Source organism: Rattus norvegicus, chromosome 3, assembly GCF_021556685.1.
Source record: "Rattus norvegicus strain SHRSP/BbbUtx chromosome 3, alternate assembly SHRSP_T2T, whole genome shotgun sequence".
Lineage (NCBI taxonomy): Eukaryota > Metazoa > Chordata > Mammalia > Rodentia > Muridae > Rattus > Rattus norvegicus.
Window position 1 is genome coordinate 95979893 of NC_141536.1, and position 26537 is coordinate 96006429.

Genomic DNA, 26537 nt, shown 5'->3' on the forward strand with positions numbered 1-26537 from the left:
TCTTAAACCTGATCTTATCAATCATTTTTATTTTGCATCCTTCTCTAGTGTGCAGTGCTTTGTCATTGCGGATTTATCTTATTAGTCCACCTAGGTTTTTTAAAAAACTGGAAGTTAATTTTCTCATGGTTTGGGAGTCTAAAAATCAAGAGGAAAGGATATGAGGGGTGGACTGCTCATTGTGTCTCTTCTTGGTTTGCAGAAAAACAGCTCTGGTTTTGTTCCTTGAGCAGCTTTATATTAGTGTACACATCTCAATATGATTTCCTTTTCTATAAGGACACCAGTACTCTAGGATTCAGATTCTACCATTATGACTTCATTCCATTTCTTTAAGTGTAATCATGCTGGGAATTACAACAACAGCACAGAAATGGAGTTGAGCAAATTGGGTCATTTCTCTTTTGTAGTTGACTTTTTTTGTTTTGTCCATCGTTTGTCTGTTTTTGGAAGGTGTTAAGAGTTGTTAATCATGCAGAAAATTCAGCTCAGCGACATAGCTTTTACTCAACATTCATAAAGGTCTGGATCTAATCCCCAGCCCTCATCATCTCTAGACATATAAAAAATAGGATTGTATATCTTTTTGAGATGGGGTTGTCATCCTGCCAAGGCCTTGTTTGAACTGCTACACCCAAGCAGTTCTCTCCCTCCTCTGAGCAGCTATTACTCCACACATGCATTCTGCTCTAGCTGTCACTGAGTTAATTTTACATGGGTTTTGTTTGTTTGTTTTTCTAGTGCTGGTGATTGGACACATACATGCCAGGCAAAGGCTCTGAGAGAGATTTCCAGCCTCTACATCTGGTCCAGGCCCAAGTCCTTTGGCAGATATATGTGCCACAAATATGTCTTGCCGTTTAAATTTTGTTTAATTTAAAAAAATAATTTTGTATGAGTGTCCTGTCTGTATGTATGTCTGTGCAACACATGCATGTTTAGTGCCCTCAGAGGCCAACAGAGAGAGTTGGATCTCCTGGAACTGGAGTTATGGTTAAGAGATGGTTCTAGAAATTGAACCTGAGTTCTCTGTAATAGTTAGTGTTCCTAACTACTAAGCCGTATCTCCAGGCTCTAGTTTTAATGGCTTATGTTTTTATTTTAATTTTAAATCAGCATACAAAATAATGGGTCTCATGATGTTATTTTTATATGTATGAGTCAATGCCTGTTGTTCTTTTTTTTTTTTTTTTTTTTTAATGCATGCTCTCACTAAAGACCCTGAACTGCATGCGGCCTGAAAGACGGGTCAGCAGATAATGGTGCCTGCTGTCCTTGTAGGACCTTAGTTCCCTTCCTAACATCTGCATCAGGTGCCTCATGGCTGCCTGTAACTCCAGCTCCAAGGATTCTGATGCTCTCTTCTGTCTTCCTCAGAACCTCTACATGGGTTGACATTGACATAGACTCACTCTCACAAACATTACAAAAAGCAGTCTTCACTGTGAAATAATTTAAATGCTGCAGTAGGGAGAAAGACAGACAGACAGACAGACAGACAGACAGAAGAACATAGAGATATAGCATAAGTGTAAAGGTTTCCTAGCTTTGGAATGAACTTTAAAATGTGGGACACTCCTGTAGCAGTCAAGATGTGTTCTAAATGCTGTAGAAAGTGGCGACGGTGTAAGAAGGACGAACACTGGGGAGACTAATGCAGGAGTGTGCAGTCTAGAGTGACGGGCAGGCTGGGGCAGCAGCCCTGCTGTGCTGGTGCATGGTGACTGCAAGGAAACCATGAATGCCTGTTGTTCTAATCGATCCCCGTTGCCCAGCTGTCCTCCCTCTGCTCCTAGCCTGCCCTCTGGTTGATTTGCTACTTCATATTACCCACTAGCCACTCATGTTTCATGTCAGATGGATTCATCGCCCTTTCTTTCCCTCCTCCTCTTAAGATTATTCCTCCTAGCTCATGATCATAGCCACACACACACACACACACACACACACACACACACACACACACACACACACACACACACACACCTACCTCCCTACCTATTTGATTTTACATTTAGGTTCTGCTTTTAAGAATTGTCATGTGATAAATGCTTTTCTGACTCTAGCTAGTGATTTCCAATCCCATCCTCCTGAAAATGTTATTTTTCATTTTTCCTTATGCTGAAATAAAAATTCCACTGTATATAAACCACATTTCCTCATCTTTTGATGGACATTGAGGCTAGTCCCATTGCACAAGTATCTCCAAGTATTTTAACTTAGTCCTGGCAGTTGGAAATCTGGGTCATATTAGTTATGTTTTTTTAGTTTTCAAGAGGTCTGCATGCTGATTTCTATAGTGTCTGTTCTAAGTTACATTACCACCATCGGAGAGGAAGGGCTCTTCTTTCCCCATAGTCTTGCCAGTATTTGTTTTCTTGATGACAGCCATTTTGACTAGAATCAGATATCTTAAAGCATCAAACTTTTTTGAGAACTGTTTGTTGAACTCTCCAGTCTATTTATTGATTGAATTTGTTCTTTGAGTGTTTCACTTTTATACTTTATAGATTCTAGATTGTAGACTCCCTGTCTGCTATGCAGTTGGCAAAGGTTGTTTCTTTTCTTTATTCCACAAGTTGGCATTTTACTCCAATGATTGTTTCCTGTGTTGTGTACATGCATTTTAATTTTATGTAATCCTATTTGTTGATGCTTGGAATTGGGAAACTCTTTGCCTATGTCTATATCCTGGAGTATTTTTCATAAAACAATTGGAGGGGGCTTGAAGACCAAATTTGACTTTTAAGTGTTCATTTTCCATCTTCTTCTTTCTACCTACCCCTCTCCTACTATTCCTATTTTACCCTGCAGCCCAGGTCCCCGAGAGCTTTCTGAGTAATCCAGACTCCATCAACTTCCTATTAGTCCTTCTATCCTTGCTTCCTACATATTGGGACCACAGGTGTGAACTGGCTGCCGGTTTTGAATCTATGTAGGGATGATGTAGCCAAGCATTTACCTGCTTTTCCTCTAACAGCATTGTGGATTTGTCCTCTGCAACTCACTGATAGTTGTGATTTATCCAAGTCTGCACTGGCAGACTGCCGAGGAAATGCACACATATGTGCTTGATACTTAGAGTACAAGGAGTGCTCGTGAAACCATACTAAGATTCAGGACGATCAGTAGTCTGTGAGTCTGTCTTGAACACCTACCATTCATTGTCCCAATCTCTGAGCAGCTTCCTGTCATTTAGGTAATTGCAGATATTGTAGATACTTCAGTTAAAATCCCTTCCTTTTTATTGAAGGAAAGGAAAGAAAGAGTACAAAAAATTAATAAAGAAATGGAAGAAAAAGCAGCAAAAAAACGGGAGAAAGAACATTTGCAAGAAAAAGCAAAAGAAAAATATCAAGAATGGTTGAAGAAAAAAAAAGCTGAAGAATGTGAGAAGAAGAAAAAAGAAAAGGTATTTTTAATTGAAGTAGCCAGTCATAGTACACACTTTGTTGTTTATATGTGTATTTTAGAAACAAAAGTATAGTAATTCAGTCAATACTGTTGTAGTATAAAAATACTGTTGTAGTATAAAATACACAAACTATTCTTTCTCTTGTTATTTTGTGTTTAATCTTCAAAATGGATAATGCATTTATGTTATTCTGCTTTTAACCATCTCCATAGTATTTTGTAGACATTTTACTGCTTGTAAGTTGTCCTTCTAAGACAAATTTGCATTTTTTGTTTTGTGAATTTGCTATCTTATTGTTGAGTGGTGGACACTTATATACCACATCAGATATTTAATTTTGCTCTTTGATTATAGAAACATAGTTCAGTTTTATGGCCAATCTGTCACTGGGGCAGAAAGCCACTGGGGGTAGACAAACAAACAGTAAGACTTGACTGGAATATCTAGTTACAGAATAGAATACTCCAGGGAATTCTTTGGTCTTATTTTAAGGAAAAAGAAAAGCAGCGGCAAGCAGAATTACAGGAGAAAAAGGAAATCGCAGAAAAAAAGTTTAAAGAATGGTTGGAAAATGCAAAAAATAAACCTCGTCCAGCTGCAAAGAGCTATGGTTACTCCAGTGGGAAGCTTACAGGTTGGTTTTTATGTCTTGTGGCTTACGTAAGTATGGTTTGCAGAAGCAAATTTCTCTTTGATATAAATAGATGTATAAAAAGTAATTTTTCTTTGAAATTATTTTCTAGAAGATTATAACTATACGTTGCTAAGGAAGTGCTATAAATTTATTGCTATCTGTTTATATATAAATACATTTCTTTTTTTTTAAACTGGAGAGGAAGGAGTTTATTTTAAAAGTTAACAATTTCATGGACAGACAGAAAGATGACAGCATGCCAGGGGGCTGCAAGGAGAATTCAGGCCCCAATATGGCAGGGGCTTTAAAGAGAGCCACTGTGGTTTCTTTTGCTTTCTGAGGGTGGGGGTGACCTGTACCAGGAGGGAGACAGAAATGTGCTAGGAAAGAGCAGGATGTGTGTACCCTCTTTAATGTAAAATTATTTCCCAGGTGAGAAACCCTGGACCTGACTGAAAGTCTGTCACTTGGAGAGTCAGTGTCTCAGTAGTGTATCCATGAGAGGAAACGCTCGCTGTAGGTGCTGTGGCTGAAACAGCAGCTGGAGTCTAATATTACATTCTCATGGTGTGTCAAACAGGTTGGAGTTGGGTCAGGCTGTGAGGGTTTAACACAGTAGGGCTGCACACGGAGAGGAATGACCAGAGCCAGGAAAAGCTCAAGGCAAAAGTATCCAGACACTGACTAGCCCAGTGTGGTAGTGTGTGTTCCTAACTATAATATGTGGAAGATGCAGGCCGGAGGATCAGTAGTTCAAGGTCATCCTTCAGTTTGGAAGACTAGTGTTTCATCTGGGCTGCTCTTAATTCCAATTGGCCAGCCCACAGGGCCACGTTTTCTTTACTCCTATTCCATGGAGGCTCACTCTTCCTCCTGCAAGTTCTTCCATGGTGGCACACTCTCTCTCTCTCTCTCTCTCTCTCTCTCTCTCTCTCTCTCTCTCTCTCTCTCTCTCTCGGTAATAGTTGCAAAACTGAATACTTACATTTTAATTTATTTTTGTTTCTTTGAAACGGTCTCCCTTTGTTGTCCAGGCTAGCCTAAAACTTAGGACCTTCCTGCCTCAGCTTCCTGAGTACGTCTGTGAGTACCAGAGACTCACAGACGTGAACCACTGGTATGCACGCAGGACTCATGAGACTGCTTGTTTCCCTTGGTCTTCCCACCTTGCTTCTGTTTCCCTGTCTCCTTTCATGTCACAGGTCCCAGTGTCTTATCTTTCCCCTATCCCTTTAGATCTGGTCCTTCCCTCTAATGATCCCCTTTTAGAATGGGTACAGAGCACACACATCTACTCAGTTTAAATCTAGGTTTCACATGGGAGACTTCACATGAAGCATTACCTTGCTTCACTTCACTTGTCCAGTTTCATACGTTTTCCTCAAAATATCATGATTTCATTTTTTCTTTCTACTAGAATGAAATTTCCATTGTATATATGAACCGTATTTTCTTTATCTATTCATCTTTAGATGGACATCTAGGCTAATTCCATTTCTTAGGTATTGTGTTCAAGGCAACAATAAACATGAATGTGCAAGTATGTCTCTGGTATGTTGACTGTAAATCCTTTGTGTGTATACTCAAGAGCTGAATCCTAACAGCACTTCTATCTCTAGTTGTTTTTGTTTTTGTTTTTTTTAATCTCTACACTGCTTTCTAAAGTGGCTTTGTCAGGTTTCATTGCTACCATTAGACAGCTAGCTCCTCTTCCCCAAACCACATCCTTGCCAGCATTTTTTTTCTTGATGACAGGCATTCTTACTAGAATAAGATAGATCTCAAATTGATTTGAATTGCTTTGAGATTAAGGATGTTGAGAACTTTTTAACAAATCTCATTATGGGCAAAGATCTCACAGAGATGACCCTCCCCTGCCTCCCAAGTTCTGTTATTAAGGTGAATACCACTAAGCCTGGAAGCTGTGTCAAGTTTATCTACTGGCTGTTTGTATTTAGTTTGAAAAATACCTCTTCAGTTCGTCAGTCCATTTATTGATTAGATAGTTTGTTCTTTGGGTATTTTATTTTTGCAGTTCTTTTTAGGTTAAAACTGAATCTTCTACGTAAAGATGTGCAGTTGGCCAAGGTTCTTCCCCATTGTGTTGTTCACTCTGGTAATTGTTACCTGTGCTCTGCAGAAGCTTCCTAATTTCATGTCATCCCAGTGTTGATTTTTGGGATTATTCCCTATGCTGCTGTATCATTTCAGAAAGTCCTTGCTGTGACTGTATCCTGACATATCCCTTTTCTTTCTAGCACTTTGAAAGTCTCAGGTTTTGCATTAATGCCCTTTATCTTGGATTTATTTTTGTTCAATATGTCCAATTAGAGAAATATGACTGATTCATTTTTTGCTTATAGAAATCCAGTTTTCCAGCACTTATTACTTTAGAGTTTGCATACATTTTATAAAGCAATGATTTTTTAATGTTAGCAAACAAAAGTTCATGTGGTTGGAAATGTAGCTCAGTAGTAAAACAGAACTTTAGCAGATGCCTGACTCTGCGCTTAGGCTCCAGGATTCCAAAATAGTTCTATTATTTATTGGCTCCTTGAAGCTCAATTGATATAGGTTCACAGTGTCGTTTTATTTTTTCCCTTTCTACCAGTCTGTAAGGAAGAGCTTCCAAGGTCCAGTGAATTCTGTTTTAAGAAGAGTAGACATCACATGACCAAACAAACGTACCCAGTTTGCCTTTAGGCTTGGACTTATTATAAATGGCAATGCATGTTTTTCTTTGTTCTTCCTAATGGAAACTCATACCTTGATGACAGCTGCCTTCACTTTTTTAAGTGATTTATTATTAAAATACTCCCATTCTGTTTTGTTCACACACTGGAACACACTCCAGACTTTGTTTTGGCCATCTTGTGAAGTGTGTGTTGACATATCTTTGCAGTCAAAGTGGACTGAAGTGTCTGAAAGACACATCCCTGCTGTCTGTCAGGGTTAGGCCTCTCTTACTTGTCACAGGATCATCTGTCATGAATACTGAACCCTGGCAGGCATACTCCTTTAAAAAGTTTTTAACATTTTGCTTAGAACAATAATGATAAGCAATTATTTTAACCTAATAATCAGACAGTAAAGTCAGAATAGAGATATTGGCTAGAAGTTAATTATCAAAATAATGGATTATTACCTTAATGCTTTGGATGAACTTAATTCTCAGAAGCAGTGTGCTCTTCAGCAAACACCGTGCTTCTCTGTCTCTATCCTTTATGTTCATACCATTGCTAAACAGTACACAGCACAGGTTCCTGTCTGCCCTGAGCGGAGGACTCGAAGCCAATTCATAAAATGTTCTTTCTGCACCTCATTGTGGGTTGTCAGATGCCACTGTTCTGTAAGCACTTCCTGTGTACTGGTGAAGGACAGCTGGTGGTTCGAATGAGGGTAGCATTCTGTATCCTTACTGATTTACAGTAATGCAGAGGTTCAGTGGTTCTAAACAGGAGTCTTGAGTTAACTGCAGGTTCTCATACAAAATAAAGTGATTTTTTTGAAAAATAAACTTTAGTATCTGACAAGGGAAAATACCACACAATTAGCCAAGACTGAGTTAATACCATAAAAATGTTAACAGTTATAAAATAAATTTCATAGAAAACTTTTGTAAGCATTTTTTTTTTTTTTTGGTTCTTTTTTTTTTTTTTTCGGAGCTGGGGACCGAACCCAGGGCCTTGAGCTTCCTAGGTAAGCGCTCTACCACTGAGCTAAATCCCCAGCCCCAGCATTTTTATTTAGATAGGTTTTCATAGTATTATTCCAATTCTCTGAATTACTTTGTATTATTTAATATTTGATATAGTTATTTCAATATTAGAACAATTTTATTTCTTTTATATTTCAGGCTTCAGGGTTTAAGGTATCCTATCTGATTTATCAATAATATTTTGTCTTGTTGCCATTTTAGTATGTTTCTAGGAATTAAAAATAAATGATTTTTTCATCTAAGAATTTTTTCCTTTATCTTTCTGATTTTTTAATGATTATAGGTTTTTACAGTGGAAATTCCTACCCAGAACCAACTTTTTATAACCCAATTCCATGGAAGCCAATTCCTATGCCCCCTCCTAAAGAAGCGAAGAGTGGACCAGGAAAGAAGAGCAGTAGAGAAGCAGTGAAGAAGAGTAACCGACCTGCCACGAGCCAGCCGCTCACAGCATCGTCCCTGGCAGTTCATAATGCCAGGAGCAGCCTTTGCCTGGGGTCTTTGTGCCGAGTACAGAGATAGAGTCTGTGCACACAGTGTACCAGGACCTAGGACCTACCTTAAAACCAGGATACCGTTTTTTAACACTTCTTAATCAACAAGACAATATTTGATGTGGTAATTGACAGGTACCAAAAATTTAAATTTGTATATGGAATCCTTAGAGTTATAGTTTTTACATTTTGGTTTTTATAAACCGTTAAGGTTGATCTAATGATTGTTTTAGTTTTTATTAAAACTCATTATAGTATCAATAAACCAACAGTTTTTCTTGTGTTCTTTTGTACTCTGTTATTTGCTTGTGTTATATACTTAGAAACATAAGATTAATTTGTTCAAACAGGCACTTCTAAACCTTACTTAAATTAAATGGGTTAGAAACCAAGAGAAATATACAGTGTTTGGTTTTTAGTACAGTTTTCCATGAAAACATTTTAAAGTTTTCCTTTTGCATTTGTTTAGTGTGTGTGTGTGTGTGTCTGTGTCTGTATGTGTGTGTGCATGCTTATACTATAACATGACTGTGGAGATCAGAGGATAACTTGGAGTGAGTCAGATCTCTACTTCTACTATGTGGATATCAAGGATTGAGCTCAGGTCGTCAGACTTGTGCAGCAAACATTTTTACCAGACAAGTTGTCCCATTGGTTTCCTGGAGAGGTACTTTAAAAAACTAACTGAAATACTGCTCTGCAACACAGAAATAAGAGTTGGAGTTGTTAAGACAAAATTTTAAAATACTGATTTGTGTTGTAGATCTGAGACTGATGTCTTTATAATGTTGAGACACTGATAACATTTTGTTATACTTTATAAAACCTTTTTATACACTTATAATTGGATTGCTGGCTTTGAAATTAGGGTCATCATTAGATCATTTGTAATACTTGCTACCTTAAATGTTAAATAAAACTTGGAACATTCTGATAAAGTTGCCACTTTTTTTAGAAGTCTTTTTTAGGTGATGGTGAAAAAATGCAAAAATATTTAAATGTGATTTCTATTCGGAATATATTCTGGCAGTGCTAGATTTGTAATGTCAAGTTTCTGGTGATAGAGAGTAGTAGTTGGTAAAGAAATACCAGTAAGGTCTTGAAAGGTAGTCGTGAGATCTAAGATCTAGGAACAATGGTTTAGGATCGGCTTTACTGGGTCAAAAGATGATGGATAATTTTCCATGGTTACACACACACACACACACACACACACACACACACACACACACACACCCCTAAATTCTTCCTGATCAAATTTCTGGCTGATAATCTCCCTAATTTCCAAATCCACTCCTATACCCTGAATCCTAGGCATTTTATATACATGTGTAAAGCTGTTTTACAGATTAGGTTACCTCTTAGCTCTAACTCTTTAGTATCAGTCATACTTTTCAAGAAGGTAGTTAGCTAAAAGTCACTGATTCAGACGTTAAATTACATGCTAACTGTAACGGGAAGTCTGGAGGATTTTATGTAGGATGTTGGCAAGATCTTGTTTATAGTTTGTGATTACTCTGGCAGCTGTGAGCAAGTTGGCCTGTAGTGGGATAAAGCACAGCTCAGGAAAACACATCTGAGAGATTTTTGCAGTATCCACCAGATAGGCCATAATGGTTGGATGGCTTAAGGTAGCAGCTACATGTAAGAAGTGGGAGTGCATTTGAGAATTAGGTTATCAACAGGAAATTTGACCAGGAAGAATTTAGATAGTTAAGAGGGAGCTGATGTTAATAGCCAGCAAAAATCCTGAAAACCAGCCCTCTTCACTGCCTGCGTCCTCTGCATTGGCAGGTTTAGGGCGACATCTGTCTGGGGACTTCTCTGTCAGATTCTTGGATAATTTTGAGAGTTCCTTATTTTAAGTTCTGGGCATTCTTCTGTTTCCTCTTTCATGCTCTAACTTCTGCTTTGTGAATGTAGTATCATCTCTAAGGACATTAGCTAATATTACCTTTTTTTATTTCTCTAATTGTTTTTGTGTCCTCTAGAACTTCTCCTTCCCTCTTTTCCCTTTTCCCTTTCCCCTTTCCTCTTATTTTTGTTTTTGGAGATTTCTCTCACATGTTTTGTTAATCCTTGCCTCACTTGGCACTCCAGTGTAAAGTCACCCATATGCAATAATGAAAGCCAGATAGAAGTGGCTAGACACGGGAAGGGTTTGTGAATGATGGATTTCATGTTATGCTGGGTTGGGGACCTTCTTATGGTTATTCAACTTGTCTCTTTATCTGTTTTTTTTTTTTTTCTAGCTACTGCACAAGCTATGCCCTCAGTGTCTGGAATAGGAGTAGGGGTATCTGTATTATGAGCTATTTGGGATTTCTTTAGGCTCTATTTTTATTTTTAATTTGTGTGTGTGTGTGTGCGTGTGTGTTAGGGGTATGAATGGGAGAGTCTCTGGCATCTAGCACTTACTCCTCAGGGCTTGGGTGTAGTCAGTATGTGAAGCCATCTAGCATCACATTTGTAGCACTGGCTAGATCCTAGGTTAAAAATTCTGACTTATTTTGAGACTCGTTAACATTTTCCTGCTGGTTGGTATGAGATTTAAAGTGGTATTTGAAAGCTCAAGCAATGGGGGGCATATGTAGAGACGGATAGCCTTTTATTGTGGGTCAAGATAAGCACTCAGGGACAAGTGATTAAGCTGGAATGCAGGTTGGAGGCCGACCCCCAAATGGACAGAAGTTAGGATGTGATCATTTGGAAGGCTGGGAGGTAAAGCAGTGGGTTTAGAATGCTGCTACCTCCACATCCAGTCTCAAAGGCCAGTGATAGCTGATACTCAATGTTTGAACGTCAAGCTGTCTTTCCAGCAACTGGAATCCAATGACACATTTCTCCAAAGTTACACAAGTTTCCAAATTCTTAGTAATTTGCAAAGAAAACTTGGAATTTCAAGGGAAAATACACTTTGAATTTTTTTTTTTTTTTTTTTTTGGTTCTTTTTTTCGGAGCTGGGGACCGAACCCAGGGCCTTGTGCTTCCTAGGTAAGCGCTCTACCACTGAGCTAAATCCCCAGCCCCCACTTTGAATTTTAATGGTAAAAGTACACCATGATGGCCTCAAAAGTCTGAGATGATACAGATGGGGCTATTTAAAACAATTGCTAATTCTGTAATTAACAGTTAAAAGCCTGTGCTTTTATGGGCTTATTATACACATGTCCTAGGTAAATAACAGTACAGAGGGGGTATACCAATAAATCATACTTTTGAGACTACAAACTAATGCTTTCTTAATTCACAAAGAAGATACAACTAACACTGTGCTTGCTATACTATTAATATCTTAAATTCAGTTCATATGTTAGTTTAAGAGAAGAAAACCCATGGAGTTATTTTACAGAGAGTATTTACTTCCTGTTATTGGTCATGGCAATCTGCCTGAGAAAAGTTTTCAGAGCAGGCAGTGGTATCATGTATTACCTCTTAAAATTGAAGAGAAATAATACACCAGAGAAAGTGCTGCCTTCAGCTCTGGAAGTCAAGGAACATTCCATCTTCTTTCCTAGGAACCTCTATGCTCAGTGCCCTCTTCAGTTTCTTTTCTCATACTCATGGAACTGCATGTGAACTTGGGGAAAGAAGGTTTTCTCACCTACTCTTCTCATGATTCTGGGAATCAGATTCCATTGTTCTTTGTTGGTGGCGGTGCTGGGTGTTTATATGAGGAGGGTGTTTTGTTAGTTTCAATATATTTATTGAATATAATAATATAATTAGCCAAATGATCACTCAGCACCCACCTTTCTACAAATCAAGCACTCAGTCAAGCTGACAGTTCTACATCTGAAGACACAAAGCAGAGAAACTGGGTCTGGCTTGGGTGTTTGAAACCTAAAAGTCCATCCCTAGTGACATACTTCCTCCAATAAGACCACACCTACTAATTTCTCTAAAGTAGTAACATTCTCTGATGATTAAGCATTAATATTTATAAGCCCGTGGGGGGTGTGTGTGGGAGTCTTACTTAAATCACCACAAGTAAATCTTAGATATCAAAAAAAAATAAAATAAAATAGAGGAATTGGTCACCAATTTATCCGCCCAATGAAGACCCTATAATGATTGGTCATGTAGCCTCCTTTTACTGTTTAGATTCTACTTTTGCCCAGCTCCTGGTGGAATGGGGCCAGGATCAGGACAGCACTGGAGCCTCATCCGTGTTGGGTGACATGCTTGGCAGACACTCAGGCAAGACTTTTAAGCTCCTCTAAGCCTCACATTACATCTGAAAAACAAGTCTAATAATGCTAAATCCTTAGAGAATGGGTAACATCCTCTATGTATGAAATACTAACATAATTTAGTAAACTGTGGCTAGACAAGATTTACTAGTTTTACATAGGGTGTGAGCAGGAAGTAAAATTAGAAGAAGAGCCAAAACTTAATTTAAAAAAAGTCAGTCTAAGCAGTATGTTATATTAAATATGATTTTGGAGTCAAATCTTAGAATTAATCTGACATCGTTTTGTAACATGACACTAGTGGGAGGTGAGTTCAGGTCAGGAAACAAGGGTCAAGCTATGTAAGAGGAGTTATGTTTAAAAAGAGGACAACCTAAGATCTAAAAGAGAAGCCTGGAGCTCCAGACACCGCCGGGACCTAAAGGGACTAGATCAACAGTTCTCTGCACCCAAATCCTGTGGGAGGGAGAGCTAAACCTTCAGAGGGGCAGACACACCTGGGAGCCAGAAGAGACTACACTCTGCCCACATTTCTGACTCCAGAGGAAAACACCTAACGCCATCTGAGACCTCAGTGCACGGGGGCTTCTAGAAAAGGCAGCACAGGCCCTCCTGGTTGCCACCCTCACAGAGAGCTCAAAAGCAGCCCCCCATGAGCAACTTGAGCCACGGGACCACAGGTAAGACCAACTTTTCTGCTCCAAGCGACCTGCCTGGTAGACTCAGGACACAGGCCCGCAGGAACAGCTGAAGACCAGTAGACAGGAAAAACTACACTCCCGAAAGCAGAACACTCTGTTCCCATAACTGGCTGAAAGAAAACAGGAAAACAGGTCTACAGCACTCCTGACACACAGGCCTATAGGATAGTCTAGCCATTGTCAGAAATAGCAGAACAAGGTAACACCAGAGACAACCTGATGGCGAGAGGCAAGCACAGGAACCCAAGTAACAGAAACCAAGACTACATGGCATCATTGGAGCCCAATTCTCCCACCAAAGCAAACACTGAATATCCAAACACACCAGAAAAGCAAGATCTAGATTTAAAATCATATTTGATCATGATGCTGGAGGACTTCCAGAAAGACATGAAGAACTCCCTTAGAGAAATGCAGAAAAACATAAATAAACAAGTAGAAGCCTATAGAGAGGTATCACAAAAATCCCTGAAAGAATTCCAGGAAAACACAAACAGTTGAAGGAATTAAAAATGGAAATAGAAGCAATAAAGAAAGGACACAGGAAAACAACCCTGGATATAGAAAACCAAAGGAAGAGACAAGGAGCTGTACATACAAGCATCACCAAAAGAATACAAGAGATAGAAGAGAGAATCTCAGGAGCAGAAGATTCCACAGGAATCGTCGATACAACTGTCAAAGATAAAGTAAAATGGAAAAAGCTACTGGTCCAAAACATACAGGAAACACAGGACTCAATGAGAAGATCAAACCTAAGGAAAATAGGTATAGAAGAGAGTGAAGACTCCCAGCTCAAAGGACCAGTAAATATCTTCAACAAAATCATAGAAGAAAACTTCCCTAACCTAAAGAAAGAGATGCCCATAAACATACAAGAAGCCTACAGAACTCCAAATAGATTGGACCAGAAAAGAAACTCCTCCTGTCACATAATAGTCAAAACACAAAGTGCACAAAATAAAGAAAGAATATTAAGGCAGTAAGGGAAAAAGGCCAAGTAACATATAAAGGCAGACCTATCAGAATCACACCAGACTTCTCACCAGAGACTATGAAAGCCCGAAGATCCTGGAAAGATGTCATACAGACACTAAGAGAACACAAATGCCAGCCCAGGTTACTGTATCCTGCAAAACTCTCAATTAACATAGATGGAGAAACCAAGATATTCCATGAAAAACCAAATTTACACAATATCTTTCTACAAATCCAGTGCTACAAAGGATAACATATGGTAAAGCCCTACATAAGGAGGCAAGCTACACCCTAGAAAAAGCAAGAAACTAATCGTCTTGGCAACAAAATAAAAAGAAGAAAAGCACACAAACATAATCTCACATCCAAATGTGAATATAACAGGAAGCAATAATCACTATTCCTTAATATCTCTCAACATCAATGGTCTCAACTCGCCAATAAAAAGACATAGATTAACAAACTGGATATGCAATGAGGACCCTGCATTCTGCTGCCTACAGGAAACATACCTCAGAGACAAAGACAGACACTACCTCAGAGTGAAAGGCTGGAAATCAACTTTGCAAGCAAATGGTCTGAAGAAGCAAGCTGGAGTAGCCATTCTAATATCGAATAAAATCAATTTTCAACTAAAAGTCATCAAAAAAGATAAGGAAGGACACTTCATATTCATCAAAGGAAAAATCCACCAAGATGAACTCTCAATTCTAAATATCGATGCTCCAAATACAAGGGCACCTACATACGTAAAAGAAACCTTACTAAAGCTCAAAACACACATTGTACCTCACACAATAATAGTAGGAGATTTCAACACTCCACTCTCATCAATGGACAGATCATGGAAACAGAAATTAAACAGAGACATAGACAGACTAAGAGAAGTCATGAACCAAATGGACTTAACAGATATTTATAGAATATTCTATCCTAAAGCAAAAGGATATACCTTCTTCTCAGCTCCTCATGGTACTTTCTCCAAAATTGACCATATAATCGGTCATAAAACAGGCCTCAACAGATACAGAAAGATAGAAATAATCCCATGCGTCCTATCAGACCACCATGGGCTAAAGCTGGTCTTCAATAACAATAGGGAAGAACGCCCACATATACATGGAAGTTGAAAAATGCTCTACTCAATGATAACCTAGTCAAGGAAGAAATAAGAAAGAAATTAAAAACTTCTTAGAACTTAATGGAAATGAAGGTACAACATACCCAAACTTATGGGACACAATGAAAGCTGTGCTAAGAGGAAAACTCATAGCTCTGAGTGCCTGCAGAAAGAAACAGGAAAGAGCATATGTCAGCAGCTTGACAGCACACCTAAAAGCTCTAGAACAAAAAGAAGCAAATACACCCAGGAGGAGTAGAAGGCAGGAAATAATCAAACTCAGAGCTGAAATCAACCCAGTAGAAACAAAAAGGACCATAGAAAGAATCAACAGAACCAAAAGTTGGTTCTTTGAGAAAATCAACAAGATAGATAAACCCTTAACCAGACTAATGAGAGGACACAAAGACTGTGACCAAATTAACAAAATCAGAAATGAAAAGGGAGACATAACTATGGAATCAGAGAAAATTCAAAAAATCATCAGATCCTACTCAAAAGCCTATATTCAACAAAAGTTGAAAATCTGCAAGAAATGAACAATTTCCCAGACAGATACCAGGTACAGAAGTTAAATCAGGAACAGATAAACCAGTTAAACAACCCCATAACTCCTAAGGAAATAGAAGCAGTCATTAAAGGTCCCCCAACCAAAAAGCGCCCAGGCCTAGACGGGTTCAGTGCAGAAGGTCTGATAGAGACCTTCATAGAAGACCTCATACCAATACTATCCAAACTATTCCACAAAATTGAAACAGATGGAGCACTCCCGAATTCCTTCTATGAAGCCACAATTACTCTTATACCTAAACCACACAAAGACTGAACAAAGAAAGAGAACTTCAGACCAATTTCCCTTATGAATATCGACGCAAAAATACTCAATAAAATTCTGGCAAACCGAATCCAAGAGCACATCAAAACAATCATCAAACCATGATCAAGTAGGCTTCATCCCAGGCATGCAGGGATGGTTTAATATACGGAAAACCTTCGACGTAATCCATTATATAAACAAACTGAAAGAACAAAACCACATGATCATTTCATTAGATGCTGAGAAAGCATTTGACAAAATTCAACACCCCTTCATGATAAAAGTCCTGGAAAGAATAGGAATTCAAGGCTCATACCTAAACATAGTAAAAGCCATATACAGCAAACAGTCACTAACATTAAACTAAATGGAGAGAAAGTTGAAGCAATCTCACTACAATCAGGGACTAGACAAGGCTGCCCACTCTCTCTCTACTTATTCATTATAGTTCTTGAAGTTCTAGCCAGAGCAATCAGAAAACAAAAGGAGATCAAGGGGATACAGATTGGAAAAGAAAAAGTAAAAATATGACTATTTGCAGATGATATGATAGTATATTTAAGTGATCCCAAAAGTTCCACCAGAGAACTACTAAAGCTGATAAACAACTTCAGCAAAGTGGCTGGGTATAAATTTAACTCAAATAAATCAGTAGCCTTCCTCTACACAAAAGAGAAACTAGCCAAGAAAGAAATTAGGGAAATGACACCCAAATAATATAAAATACCTCGGTGTGACTTTAACCAAGCAAGTAAAAGATCTGTATGATAAGAACTTCCAGCCTCTGAAGAAAGAAATTGAAGAAGAACTCAGAAGATGGAAAGATCTCCCATGCTCATGGATTGGCAGGATTAATATAGTAAAAATGGCCATTTTACCAAAAGCGATCTACAGATTCAATGCAATCCCCATCAAAATACCAATCCAATTCTTCAAAGAGTTAGACAGAACAATTTGCAAATTCATCTGGAATAACAAAAAACCCAGGATAGCTAAAATTATCCTCAAGAATAAAAGGACTTCTGGGGAATTACTATCCCTGAACTCAAGCAGTATTACAGAGCAATAGTGATTAAAAACTGCATGGTATTGGTACAGAGAAAGACAGATAGACCAGTGGAATAGAATTGAAGACCCAGAAATGAACCCACACACCTAAGGTCACTTGATTTTTGACAAAGGAGCCAAATCCATCCAATGGAAAAAAAGATACCATTTTTAGCAAATGGTGCTGGTACCATTGGAGGTCAGCATGTAGAAGAATGCAGATCGATCCATGCTTATCACCCTGTACAAAGCTTAAGTCCAAGTGGATCAAGGACCTCCAAATCAAACCAGATACACTCACGCTAATAGAAGAAAAACTAGGGAAGCATCTGGAACACATGGGCACTGGAAAAAATTTCCTGAACAAAACACCCATGGCTTATGCTCTAAGATCAAGGATCAACAAATGGGATCTCATAAAACTGCAAAGCTTCTGTAAGGCAAAGGACACAACGGCAACCAGCAGATTTGGAAAAGATCTTTACCAATCCTACAACAGATAGAGGGCTTATATCCAAAATATACAAAGAACTCAAGAAGTTAGACTACAGGGAGACAAATAACCCTATTAAAAAATGGGGTTCAGAGCTAAACATAGAATTCACAGCTGAGGAATGCCGAATGGCTGAGAAACATCTAAAGAAATGTTTAACAACCTCAGTCATCAGGGAAATGCAAATCAAAACAACCCTGAGATTTCACCTCACACCAGTGAGAATGGTTAAGTTCAAAAACTCAGGTGACAGCAAATGCTGGCGAGCATGTGGAGAAAGAGGACCACTCCTCCATTGTTGGTGGAATTGCAGGCTGGTACAACCATTCTGGAAATCAGTCTGGAGGTTCCTCAGAAAATTGGACATTGAACTACCTGAGGACCCAGCTATACCTTGGGCATATACCCAAAAGATGTCCCAACATATAACAAAGACACATGCTCCACTATGTTTATAACAGCCTTATTTATAATAGCCAGAAGCTGGAAAGAACCCAGATGTCCTTCAACAGAGGAATGGATACAGACAATGTGGTTCATCTACACAATGGAATACTACTCAGCTACCAAAAACAATGACTTTTTAAAATTCATAGGCAAATGGATGGAACTGGAAAATATCATCCTGAGTGAGGTAACCCAATCACAGAAAAACACACATGGTATGTACTCACTGATAAGCGGATATTAATTAGCCCAAATGTTCAAATTACCCTAGATGCACAGAACACAGGAAACTCAAGAAGGATGACCAAAATGCAAATGCTTCATTCCTTCTTTAAAAGGGAAACAAGAATGCCCTTGGCAGGAAATAGGGAGGCAAAGTTTAGAATAGAGGCAGAAGGAACACCCATTCAGAGCCTGCCCCACATGTGGCCCATACATATACAGCCACCCAATTAGATAAGATGGATGAATCAAGGAAGTGCAGGCCGACAGGAGCCGGATGTAGATCGCTTCTGAGAGACACAGCCAGAATACAGCAAATACATAGGCGAATGCCAGCAGCAAACAACTGAACTGAGAACGGGACCCCCGTTGAAGGAATCAGAGAAAGGACTGGAAGAGCTTGAAGGGGCTTGAGACCCCATATGAACAACAATGACAAGCAACCAGAGCTTCCAGGGATTAAGCCACTACCCAAAGACAATACATGGACTGACCCTGGGCTCCAACCTCATAGGTAGCAATGAATAGCCTAGTAAGGGCACCAGTGGAAGGGGAAGCCCTTGGTCCTGCCAAGACTGAACACCTAGTGAACGTGGTTGTTGGGGGGAGGGTTGTAATGGGGGGAGGATGGGGAGGGAAACACCCGTATAAATGGGGAGCGGGAGGGGTATGGGTATATTGGCCTGGAAACCGGGAAGGGGAATGACAATTGAAATGTAAATAAGAAATACTCGTTAATAAAGATTAAAAAAAAACAAAAATAAAAAGAAGCCCCTACCTCCAAGTTCACTGTGGATCAGACTAATTCAGTTGTCTCCCCTGGTAAAATGCATCCTGCATCTCAGCTTGTCCATTCAACAGATTTGTGCAGTGTGTACTGAGGGCCATCACCAGACAAAGTCCTTATAACTTGGGCAATGGTCCGGCTTTGCCATGTCTTCCCTGCTGGGAAACTGCAATTTATATTTCCTTGGAGCTTTGACCTACTTTCGCACCTTAATCTAGCTAATAACTATTTCTGCGGATTTTCTACTCTGAATCAGTCACTTCTGCATATCAGCACAGTAGCACTGTTTCAGGGAGATTCCAAAAGCCCCACTCCTCATGGCAGAATAGTGACATCACAAGGCTCTTTGGAAGCTTCTCAATGATTCCAGCGTGCAGCTACATTAGGAAACCACCACCAAACGTTTGCTAGATCTCCCTTCTCCCTTTAGCTCCCACACCAGCCTTTTCTCCCACAGGTTACCGCACTAGCTTCCTGTTTGGTTATTGTGTGTCTGATCTTATCCTAACTCTAGTGTGTATCTTCTCCACAGCAGACTGGTGCATTAGAGACAAATGTAACCATGTCACACTCTTCTGCTTCCAGCTTTTCCAAGGCTCTCAACATGTTTTTCCTCTTCACCTAACCACAACGTTCACCAGAATAGCACAGATACTTGATTGGGGGCCTTACATTGTTAGCTTGCTTGTTTTCCTTCTGGGGGAAGAGGAAGGGTCAAAATGAAGCAAAAGCACATTTTACTTTTTATAGCATGAAAATGCATCCTCTTGTCCTGCTTACTCTACCCATTCTGATACACAGTCTTTCACTAGAGGGTCCAACCCTTGAAATGAAATTGAATTCCGCATGGTGATCTAACCCAGTTTCTCTGCTCTTTTTCTTAAATAGTCTTACCTTATTACTTTTACTACAGAGCATAAACTATGCTGTTAATATACTTTCGGTTTTTGTTTTGTTTTGTTGGTTTTTTTTTTTCTCTTTGCAGAAGGCCGCACTTGTTACCTTCTCCTTTAAACTATCTTTAACCTAATGCGGTTTTGAAAGCATCCATTAGGTCTCAGGTCAGAAAGTAACTCTAAGAAGCCTTCTCTGGTTCCTTAATTTTATGGTTTGGGCTCATTGTTCTCAAATATCTTGTGTATTTTTCTCTTTAATCTTGTTATATTTTAATTATATCTGGTTCTAATGTCTCATTTTTTTCAAATTTTTTACATTTCATTTTATAATATTTTGATATTTTTTCCTCTTTGGCATTCCATACATTTATATAATGAATTTTTAGGCATTTTTGTATTCCTGCTAACTCCCTGAATCTGTCTTTCTTTTAAATTCAATTAATTCAAAAGCTAGCAAAACATCAACATTGGAAGTGACTTTTAACTTAAAATGTTTTTACATGATGCATAAAGCTCACACACACTGGGGTAGCATGTGGTATTTTGATGCAATGTATACTTTGTATCATGTTTAAGTCTGAGCAGATGTTTTCATTTTATTAAACACTTAGAGTATCTTTGTGATGAAACCATTCAAAATCTTTTTAAATTTTCATACTTGCATTATTGTGATTTATACCCAACACCCTCCCCCATACAAACAAGGGTAACTACAACTTCTAACTGTATAGTACAGTGCCCTTTATCAATCACCTATTATCTCCTAACTGTATAGTACAGTGCCCTTTATCAATCACCTATTATCTCCTAACTGTATAATACAGTGCCCTTTATCAATCACCTATTATCTCCTAACTGTATAATACAGTGCCCTTTATCAATCACCTATTATCTCCTAACTACATAGTACAGTGCCCTTTATCAATCACCTATTATCTCCTAACTGTATAGTACAGTGCTTTTTATCAATCACCTACTATTTGATCCAGCATCTGACTGATAGCTGCTATGTTAATCTCAATTTTATGATATTAGCATTAGTTTAGACTGGAAAAGATTTTTTAAAAGTAATTTTGTTCAATTATAAAAGTGATGTGTGTATGTGTGTGTCTGTGTATGTGTGTGTGTGTGTGTGTGTGTGTGTGTGCGTTTAACACTAACTGAATTTGAGGACGATGCTATCCAAATGGAAAGATTTAAGTTTTAAATGGCAGTCTAGTACAGTAGAGTATAGTACCTAGGATAGTTGATCTTGAACTTAGTAAAATGTATCTGATATAGTTATTTGCACATAAACATCTCCTTCCAGGTAGGAGAGGGGCCTCTGAGGCCCCCACTTCTCCCTGAGAACAACTGGCTGTTGGAATGGCCACTGAAATGTTGCCCTTGCTGTTGTAACTATTTAAACCTACTACATCACACACACACACACACACACACACACACACACACACACACACACACACACACACACACACACAGCATAAAATAGAGGGGAAGCATTGAGAAGAAGAGTTTCAGTAGGAATGAAAGCAGGATGGGTGGTAAAAACAACTGAAATTCAGTATATAAATATGCGGAACCAAAGATAAGAAATAAAAAGAAAAAAGAAATGTAGTTGAAGATCCAAGGGAAAGTGTATGAAGAAAAGAACAACAGTGAGAAGACCCATCATTAGAGCAGCCTTTAGGAAACAAGAAATAAGTAGGAGAAATAATGAAGGACAGAGAATCTCTGCAGGACAAACAGCGCGATTCTTAAAAACTAGTGAAAGGTGTGTTTTAAGGTTCAGGGGGTAGCTTGGCTGGGTTATACATGTATATAATACCTGGCACAGAGAGGTAAGAAGAAAGCGATTCAAGGCCAGCCTGAGGTAAGTGAAACTTGTCTCATAAAACAAGATAGAACAAAGCAAAAACTAGGCGAGTATTCCAGAAGAAACCTAGGTAAGTGGCCTTGCGAAGTAGTTCCTTTCTGCTGGGACTCTGCTCCAAGAAGTAGAATCCACCGGAGAGCATTCTAAACTTCCTGGATCAGGCTAGAGTTATTTAGGGGTACATTAAGCCCCTCAGTCATAGCCTACACTCGAGTAATTGAATCTTTTAAGGACTTAGCCTTTTGAGGAAAACCAAATCTTGAGAATTGAACATTCTCAGAAAAATGCAACATACAATTTCACATTAATCTCATCAGTCACTATATATCCCCACTGCTACACCATCCCCCCCAGCCTTTACATTCTCATACGACTCCACAGTTGGATACGGAAACTAGCTTGGGCTGTGAGGACAGTGACATACTTGACAGGCAAGAGCTGTCTTTCTGCCCAGCCTAACCCCCAAAGACATTTGAAAAAAAAAATCCTAGTTGAGATTAAAAAAAAAAAAATCCTTGGTTCTCTTTCCTCTTCCAAGGATCAATTAAAATATTCCCTTGTGCTTTTAAATGTGTTCTGCCTGAGCATAGCCTAGAGTTCTGTCTATGAACTAACCAAGTTACTAACTTGACCTGCTAGCTTCTACCCTACTCCCTCTGCCTTATGGAAAGCCTTCCTCCATGACGATAGCCAGCCACAGGACTCACCTCATCTACCCATCTTGCTACTTCATTCAGCTAGCTCATCTTCACTTATTCCTTCTTCAAACTAAAGATCTTGGGAAAGCAATGCAAATGTTCTGGCTTTGAAAATGGGAAAGTAGGGATTTCAATGTTTATGGGAGAAAGGCAGAGATGTGTAGGCTTTTCTTAAGTTTAAGCTCATTGAAAGAACAGCAGTGCACCACACCAAGCTCAAAGCACTGTTCACAATTTAGAAATCACATTGTCTGAAATATATTGTTAATTTAAATGTACCCATTTTTAAGATTTTAAGTTTCCTTTGGTTAAGCACTGAAATAATTTTGCAGTGACAAGAGAGAAATGGACGTGTTGGGAGGTTGACTTGGGATTCAAAATGTGCTATTAGTAACTGAGGGTCCAAAAAGAAAATAAACAAAGCCAAACCTAGCACATGAGTGTGTTTTCAAGAAAAATCAAGTTTAGTTGATTTAGTCCGTATCTGAAAGTGCAAAATCATAAACTATTAAGCGAGCTTTAAATAGTGACTAAAACTGTTGATGATGCCAGAAGTCAGGAGTCAGGGCCTATGGGCTGTATTTAACCTTGGAATATGTTCTCATTGTATGATATAATTTTAAATCTTTTTAGTTATCTGGTAATGTTTAAAATAGTGAGTTTTAACACAAAACCCTGTGGTTAAGTTTCCATACTCCTTTAAACTATAAGACTTGACTCAAGGTGTAAGAAGATGTTTCTGTGAGTGACACACTTGCAGTGTATGCATGAGGGTTTGAATTTGGATCCTCAGAGCCATTTAAAGTGGAACAGGGTAGTACATTATCTGTGATCACTCATCTCTCCCACGGAGAGATGGGAGACAGAGACAGGAGAATCCCCAGAACTCACATTGCCTGATAGCCTGGTATTTATACCAATGCATAGGAGACCTTTCTTCAAAGAAGGGAGAAGGTGAAGACCAACACCCATGGTTGTCCTCAGACATCCACATGTACATACCCTCACCTCACTCCCACAGGGAACTGAGTACCAAGCTTATATAGTAATCCAGCAGCACTCAGGGAGGAAACAATCAGGGATATACTACTACAGTGACTTTTCTACTTTGCTGTAAGTATTTTTGTTGTTGCTAAGGGTCAAGTTCATAAGAAAAAATTAAATAAATCAGTCATTTCAATATGAACAAGGCAATGGTGTTTCATAAACTCACAAAATTGTACAACCAAACACGTCTACCTAGTTCCAAACTTTCCGTCACGCAAATAAAAGTCTATACTAAGTCATTCTCCATTCTCCCCCAACTCCAACCCCTACAACCAACAGTGTCTTTTCTGCTTGCAGTTCTGGGTATTTTATTTAATAGCATCAGGCAGTCTGTGACCTCTGGTCTCCAGCTTTTTCATGTAGCATTGATCTTCAATGGTGATCCATGTCATAATGTCAGAATGTCAGTCTTTTCATAACTGAATATTTCATTGTATAGCTAGTGGTCCAAGCAATTCAAAAGTAGCTGACACAATGAGCAAGTCTCAGTTTTTTAGGGTTGGAAGAGCTCTTTAAGCTACAGTTCTTAGCACTGCCTATTGCTCCCTACCTGCCCTTGGGCAGCCCACTGTATTCTCCTGCCTCATCAACCTTTCTGACTTGTTATAGGCTTGAACATACTCATCTCCCGTCATTTCTGCACTTTTTTTTTTATTAACTTGAGTATTTCTTATTTACATTTCGAGTGTTATTCCCTTTCCCGGTTTCCGGGCAAACATCCCCCTAATCCCTCCCCCCCCTTCTTTATGGGTGTTCCCCTCCCCATCCTCCCCCCATTGCCGCCCTCCCCCCAACAGTCTAGTTCACTCTTAGGGGGTTCAGTCTTAGCAGGACCCAGGGCTTCCCCTTCCACTGGTGCTCTTACTAGGATATTCATTGCTTCCCATGAGGTCAGAGTCCAGGGTCAGTCCATGTATAGTCTTTAGGTAGTGGCTTAGTCCCTGGAAGCTCTGGTTGCTTGGCATTGTTGTTCATAAGGGGTCTCGAGCCCCTTCGAGCTCTTCCAGTTCTTTCTCTGATTCCTTCAACGGGGGTCCTATTCTCAGTTCAGTGGTTTGCTGCTGGCATTCGCCTCTGTATGTGCTGTATTCTGGCTGTGTCTCTCAGGAGAGATCTACATCCGGTTCCTGTCGGCCTGCACTTCTTTGCTTCATCCATCTTGTCTAATTGGATGGTTGTATATGTATGGGCCACATGTGGGGCAGGCTCTGAATGGGTGTTCCTTCTGTGTCTGTTTTAATCTTTGCCTCTCTCTTCCCTGCCAAGGGTATTCTTGTTCCCCATTTAAAGTTTTTTTTTTTTTTTTTTTTTTTTTTTCGGAGCTGGGGACCGAACCCAGGGCCTTGCGCTTCCTAGGCAAGCGCTCTACCACTGAGCTAAATCCCCAACCCCTCTTGTTCCCCTTTTAAAGAAGGAGTGAAGCATTCACATTTTGATCATCCGTCTTGAGTTTCGTTTGTTCTAGGGATCTAGGGTAATTCAAGCATTTGGGGTAATAGCCACTTATCAATGAGTGCATACCATGTGTGTTTTTCTGTGATTGGGTTACCTCACTCAGGATGATATTTTCCAGTTCCAACCATTTGCCTACGAATTTCATAAAGTCATTGTTTTTGATAGTTGAGTAATATTCCATTGTGTAGATGTACCACATTTTCTGTATCCATTCCTGTGTTGAAGGGCATCTGGGTTCTTTCCAGCTTCTGGCTATTATAAATAAGGCTGCTATGAACATAGTGGAGCACGTGTCTTTTTTATATGTTGGGGCATATTTTGGGTATATGCCCAAGAGAGGTATAGCTGGATCCTCAGGCAGTTCAATGTCCAATTTTCTGAGGAACCTCCAGACTGATTTCCAGAATGGTTGTACCAGTCTGCAATCCCACCAACAATGGAGGAGTGTTCCTCTTTCTCCGCATCCTCACCAGCATCTGCTGTCATCTGAGTTTTTGATCTTAGCCATTCTCACTGGTGTGAGGTGAAATCTCAGGGTTGTTTTGATTTGCAATTCCCTTATGACTAAAGATGTTGAACATTTCTTTAGGTGTTTCTCAGCCATTCGGCATTCCTCAGCTGTGAATTCTTTGTTTAGCTCTGAACCCCATTTTTTTTGGTTCTTTTTTTTTTCGGAGCTGGGGACCGAACCCAGGGCCTTGCGCTTCCTAGGCAAGCGCTCTACCACTGAGCTAAATCCCCAACCCCTGAACCCCATTTTTAATAGGGTTATTTGTCTCCCTGTGGTCTAACTTCTTGAGTTCTTTGTATATTTTGGATATAAGGCCTCTATCTGTTGTAGGATTGGTAAAGATCTTTTCCCAATCTGTTGGTTGCCATTTTGTCCTAACCACAGTGTCCTTTGCCTTACAGAAGCTTTGCAGTTTTATGAGATCCCATTTGTCGATTCTTGATCTTAGAGCATAAGCCATTGGTGTTTTGTTCAGGAAATTTTCTCCAGTGCCCATGTGTTCCAGATGCTTCCCTAGTTTTTCTTCTATTACTTTGAGTGTGTCTGGTTTGATGTGGAGGTCCTTGATCCACTTGGACTTAAGCTTTGTACAGGGTGATAAGCATGGATCGATCTGCATTCTTCTACATGTTGCCCTCCAGTTGAACCAGCACCATTTGCTGAAAATGCTATCTTTTTTCCATTGGATGGTTTTGGCTCCTTTGTCAAAAATCAAGTGACCATAGGTGTGTGGATTCATTTCTGGGTCTTCAATTCTATTCCACTGGTCTATCTGTCTTTCTCTGTACCAATACCATGCAGTTTTTAATCACTATTGCTCTGTAATACTGCTTGAGCTCAGGGATAGTGATTCCCCCTGAAGTCCTTTTATTGTTGAGGATAGTTTTAGCTATCCTGGGTTTATTGTTATTCCAGATGAATTTGCAAATTGTTCTGTCTAACTCTTTGAAGAATTGGATTGGTATTTTGATGGGGATTGCATTGAATC

General features: G+C 39.3%; 1 protein-coding gene and 1 long non-coding RNA gene across 2 annotated transcripts in view; one reads left to right on the forward strand and one right to left on the reverse strand.

Annotated features, from left to right (window-relative positions):
- The window catches only part of Ccdc34 (coiled-coil domain containing 34), a 35414-nt gene extending 26212 nt beyond the window's left edge, over nucleotides 1–9202 (forward strand). The window contains 3 exon segments of the mRNA NM_001395602.1: nucleotides 3254–3412; nucleotides 3908–4049; nucleotides 8051–9202. Coding sequence (NP_001382531.1) covers nucleotides 3254–3412; nucleotides 3908–4049; nucleotides 8051–8289 — 540 coding nt within the window. The 3' untranslated portion in view covers nucleotides 8290–9202.
- On the reverse strand, nucleotides 8066–12267 carry LOC148006529 (uncharacterized). The gene is made up of 2 exons (XR_015683712.1): nucleotides 11295–12267; nucleotides 8066–11176 (listed from the first exon to the last, which is right to left on the reverse strand). It is a non-coding gene; the product is annotated as an uncharacterized LOC148006529 (long non-coding RNA).
- Nucleotides 12268–26537: the final 14270 nt, after the last annotated feature.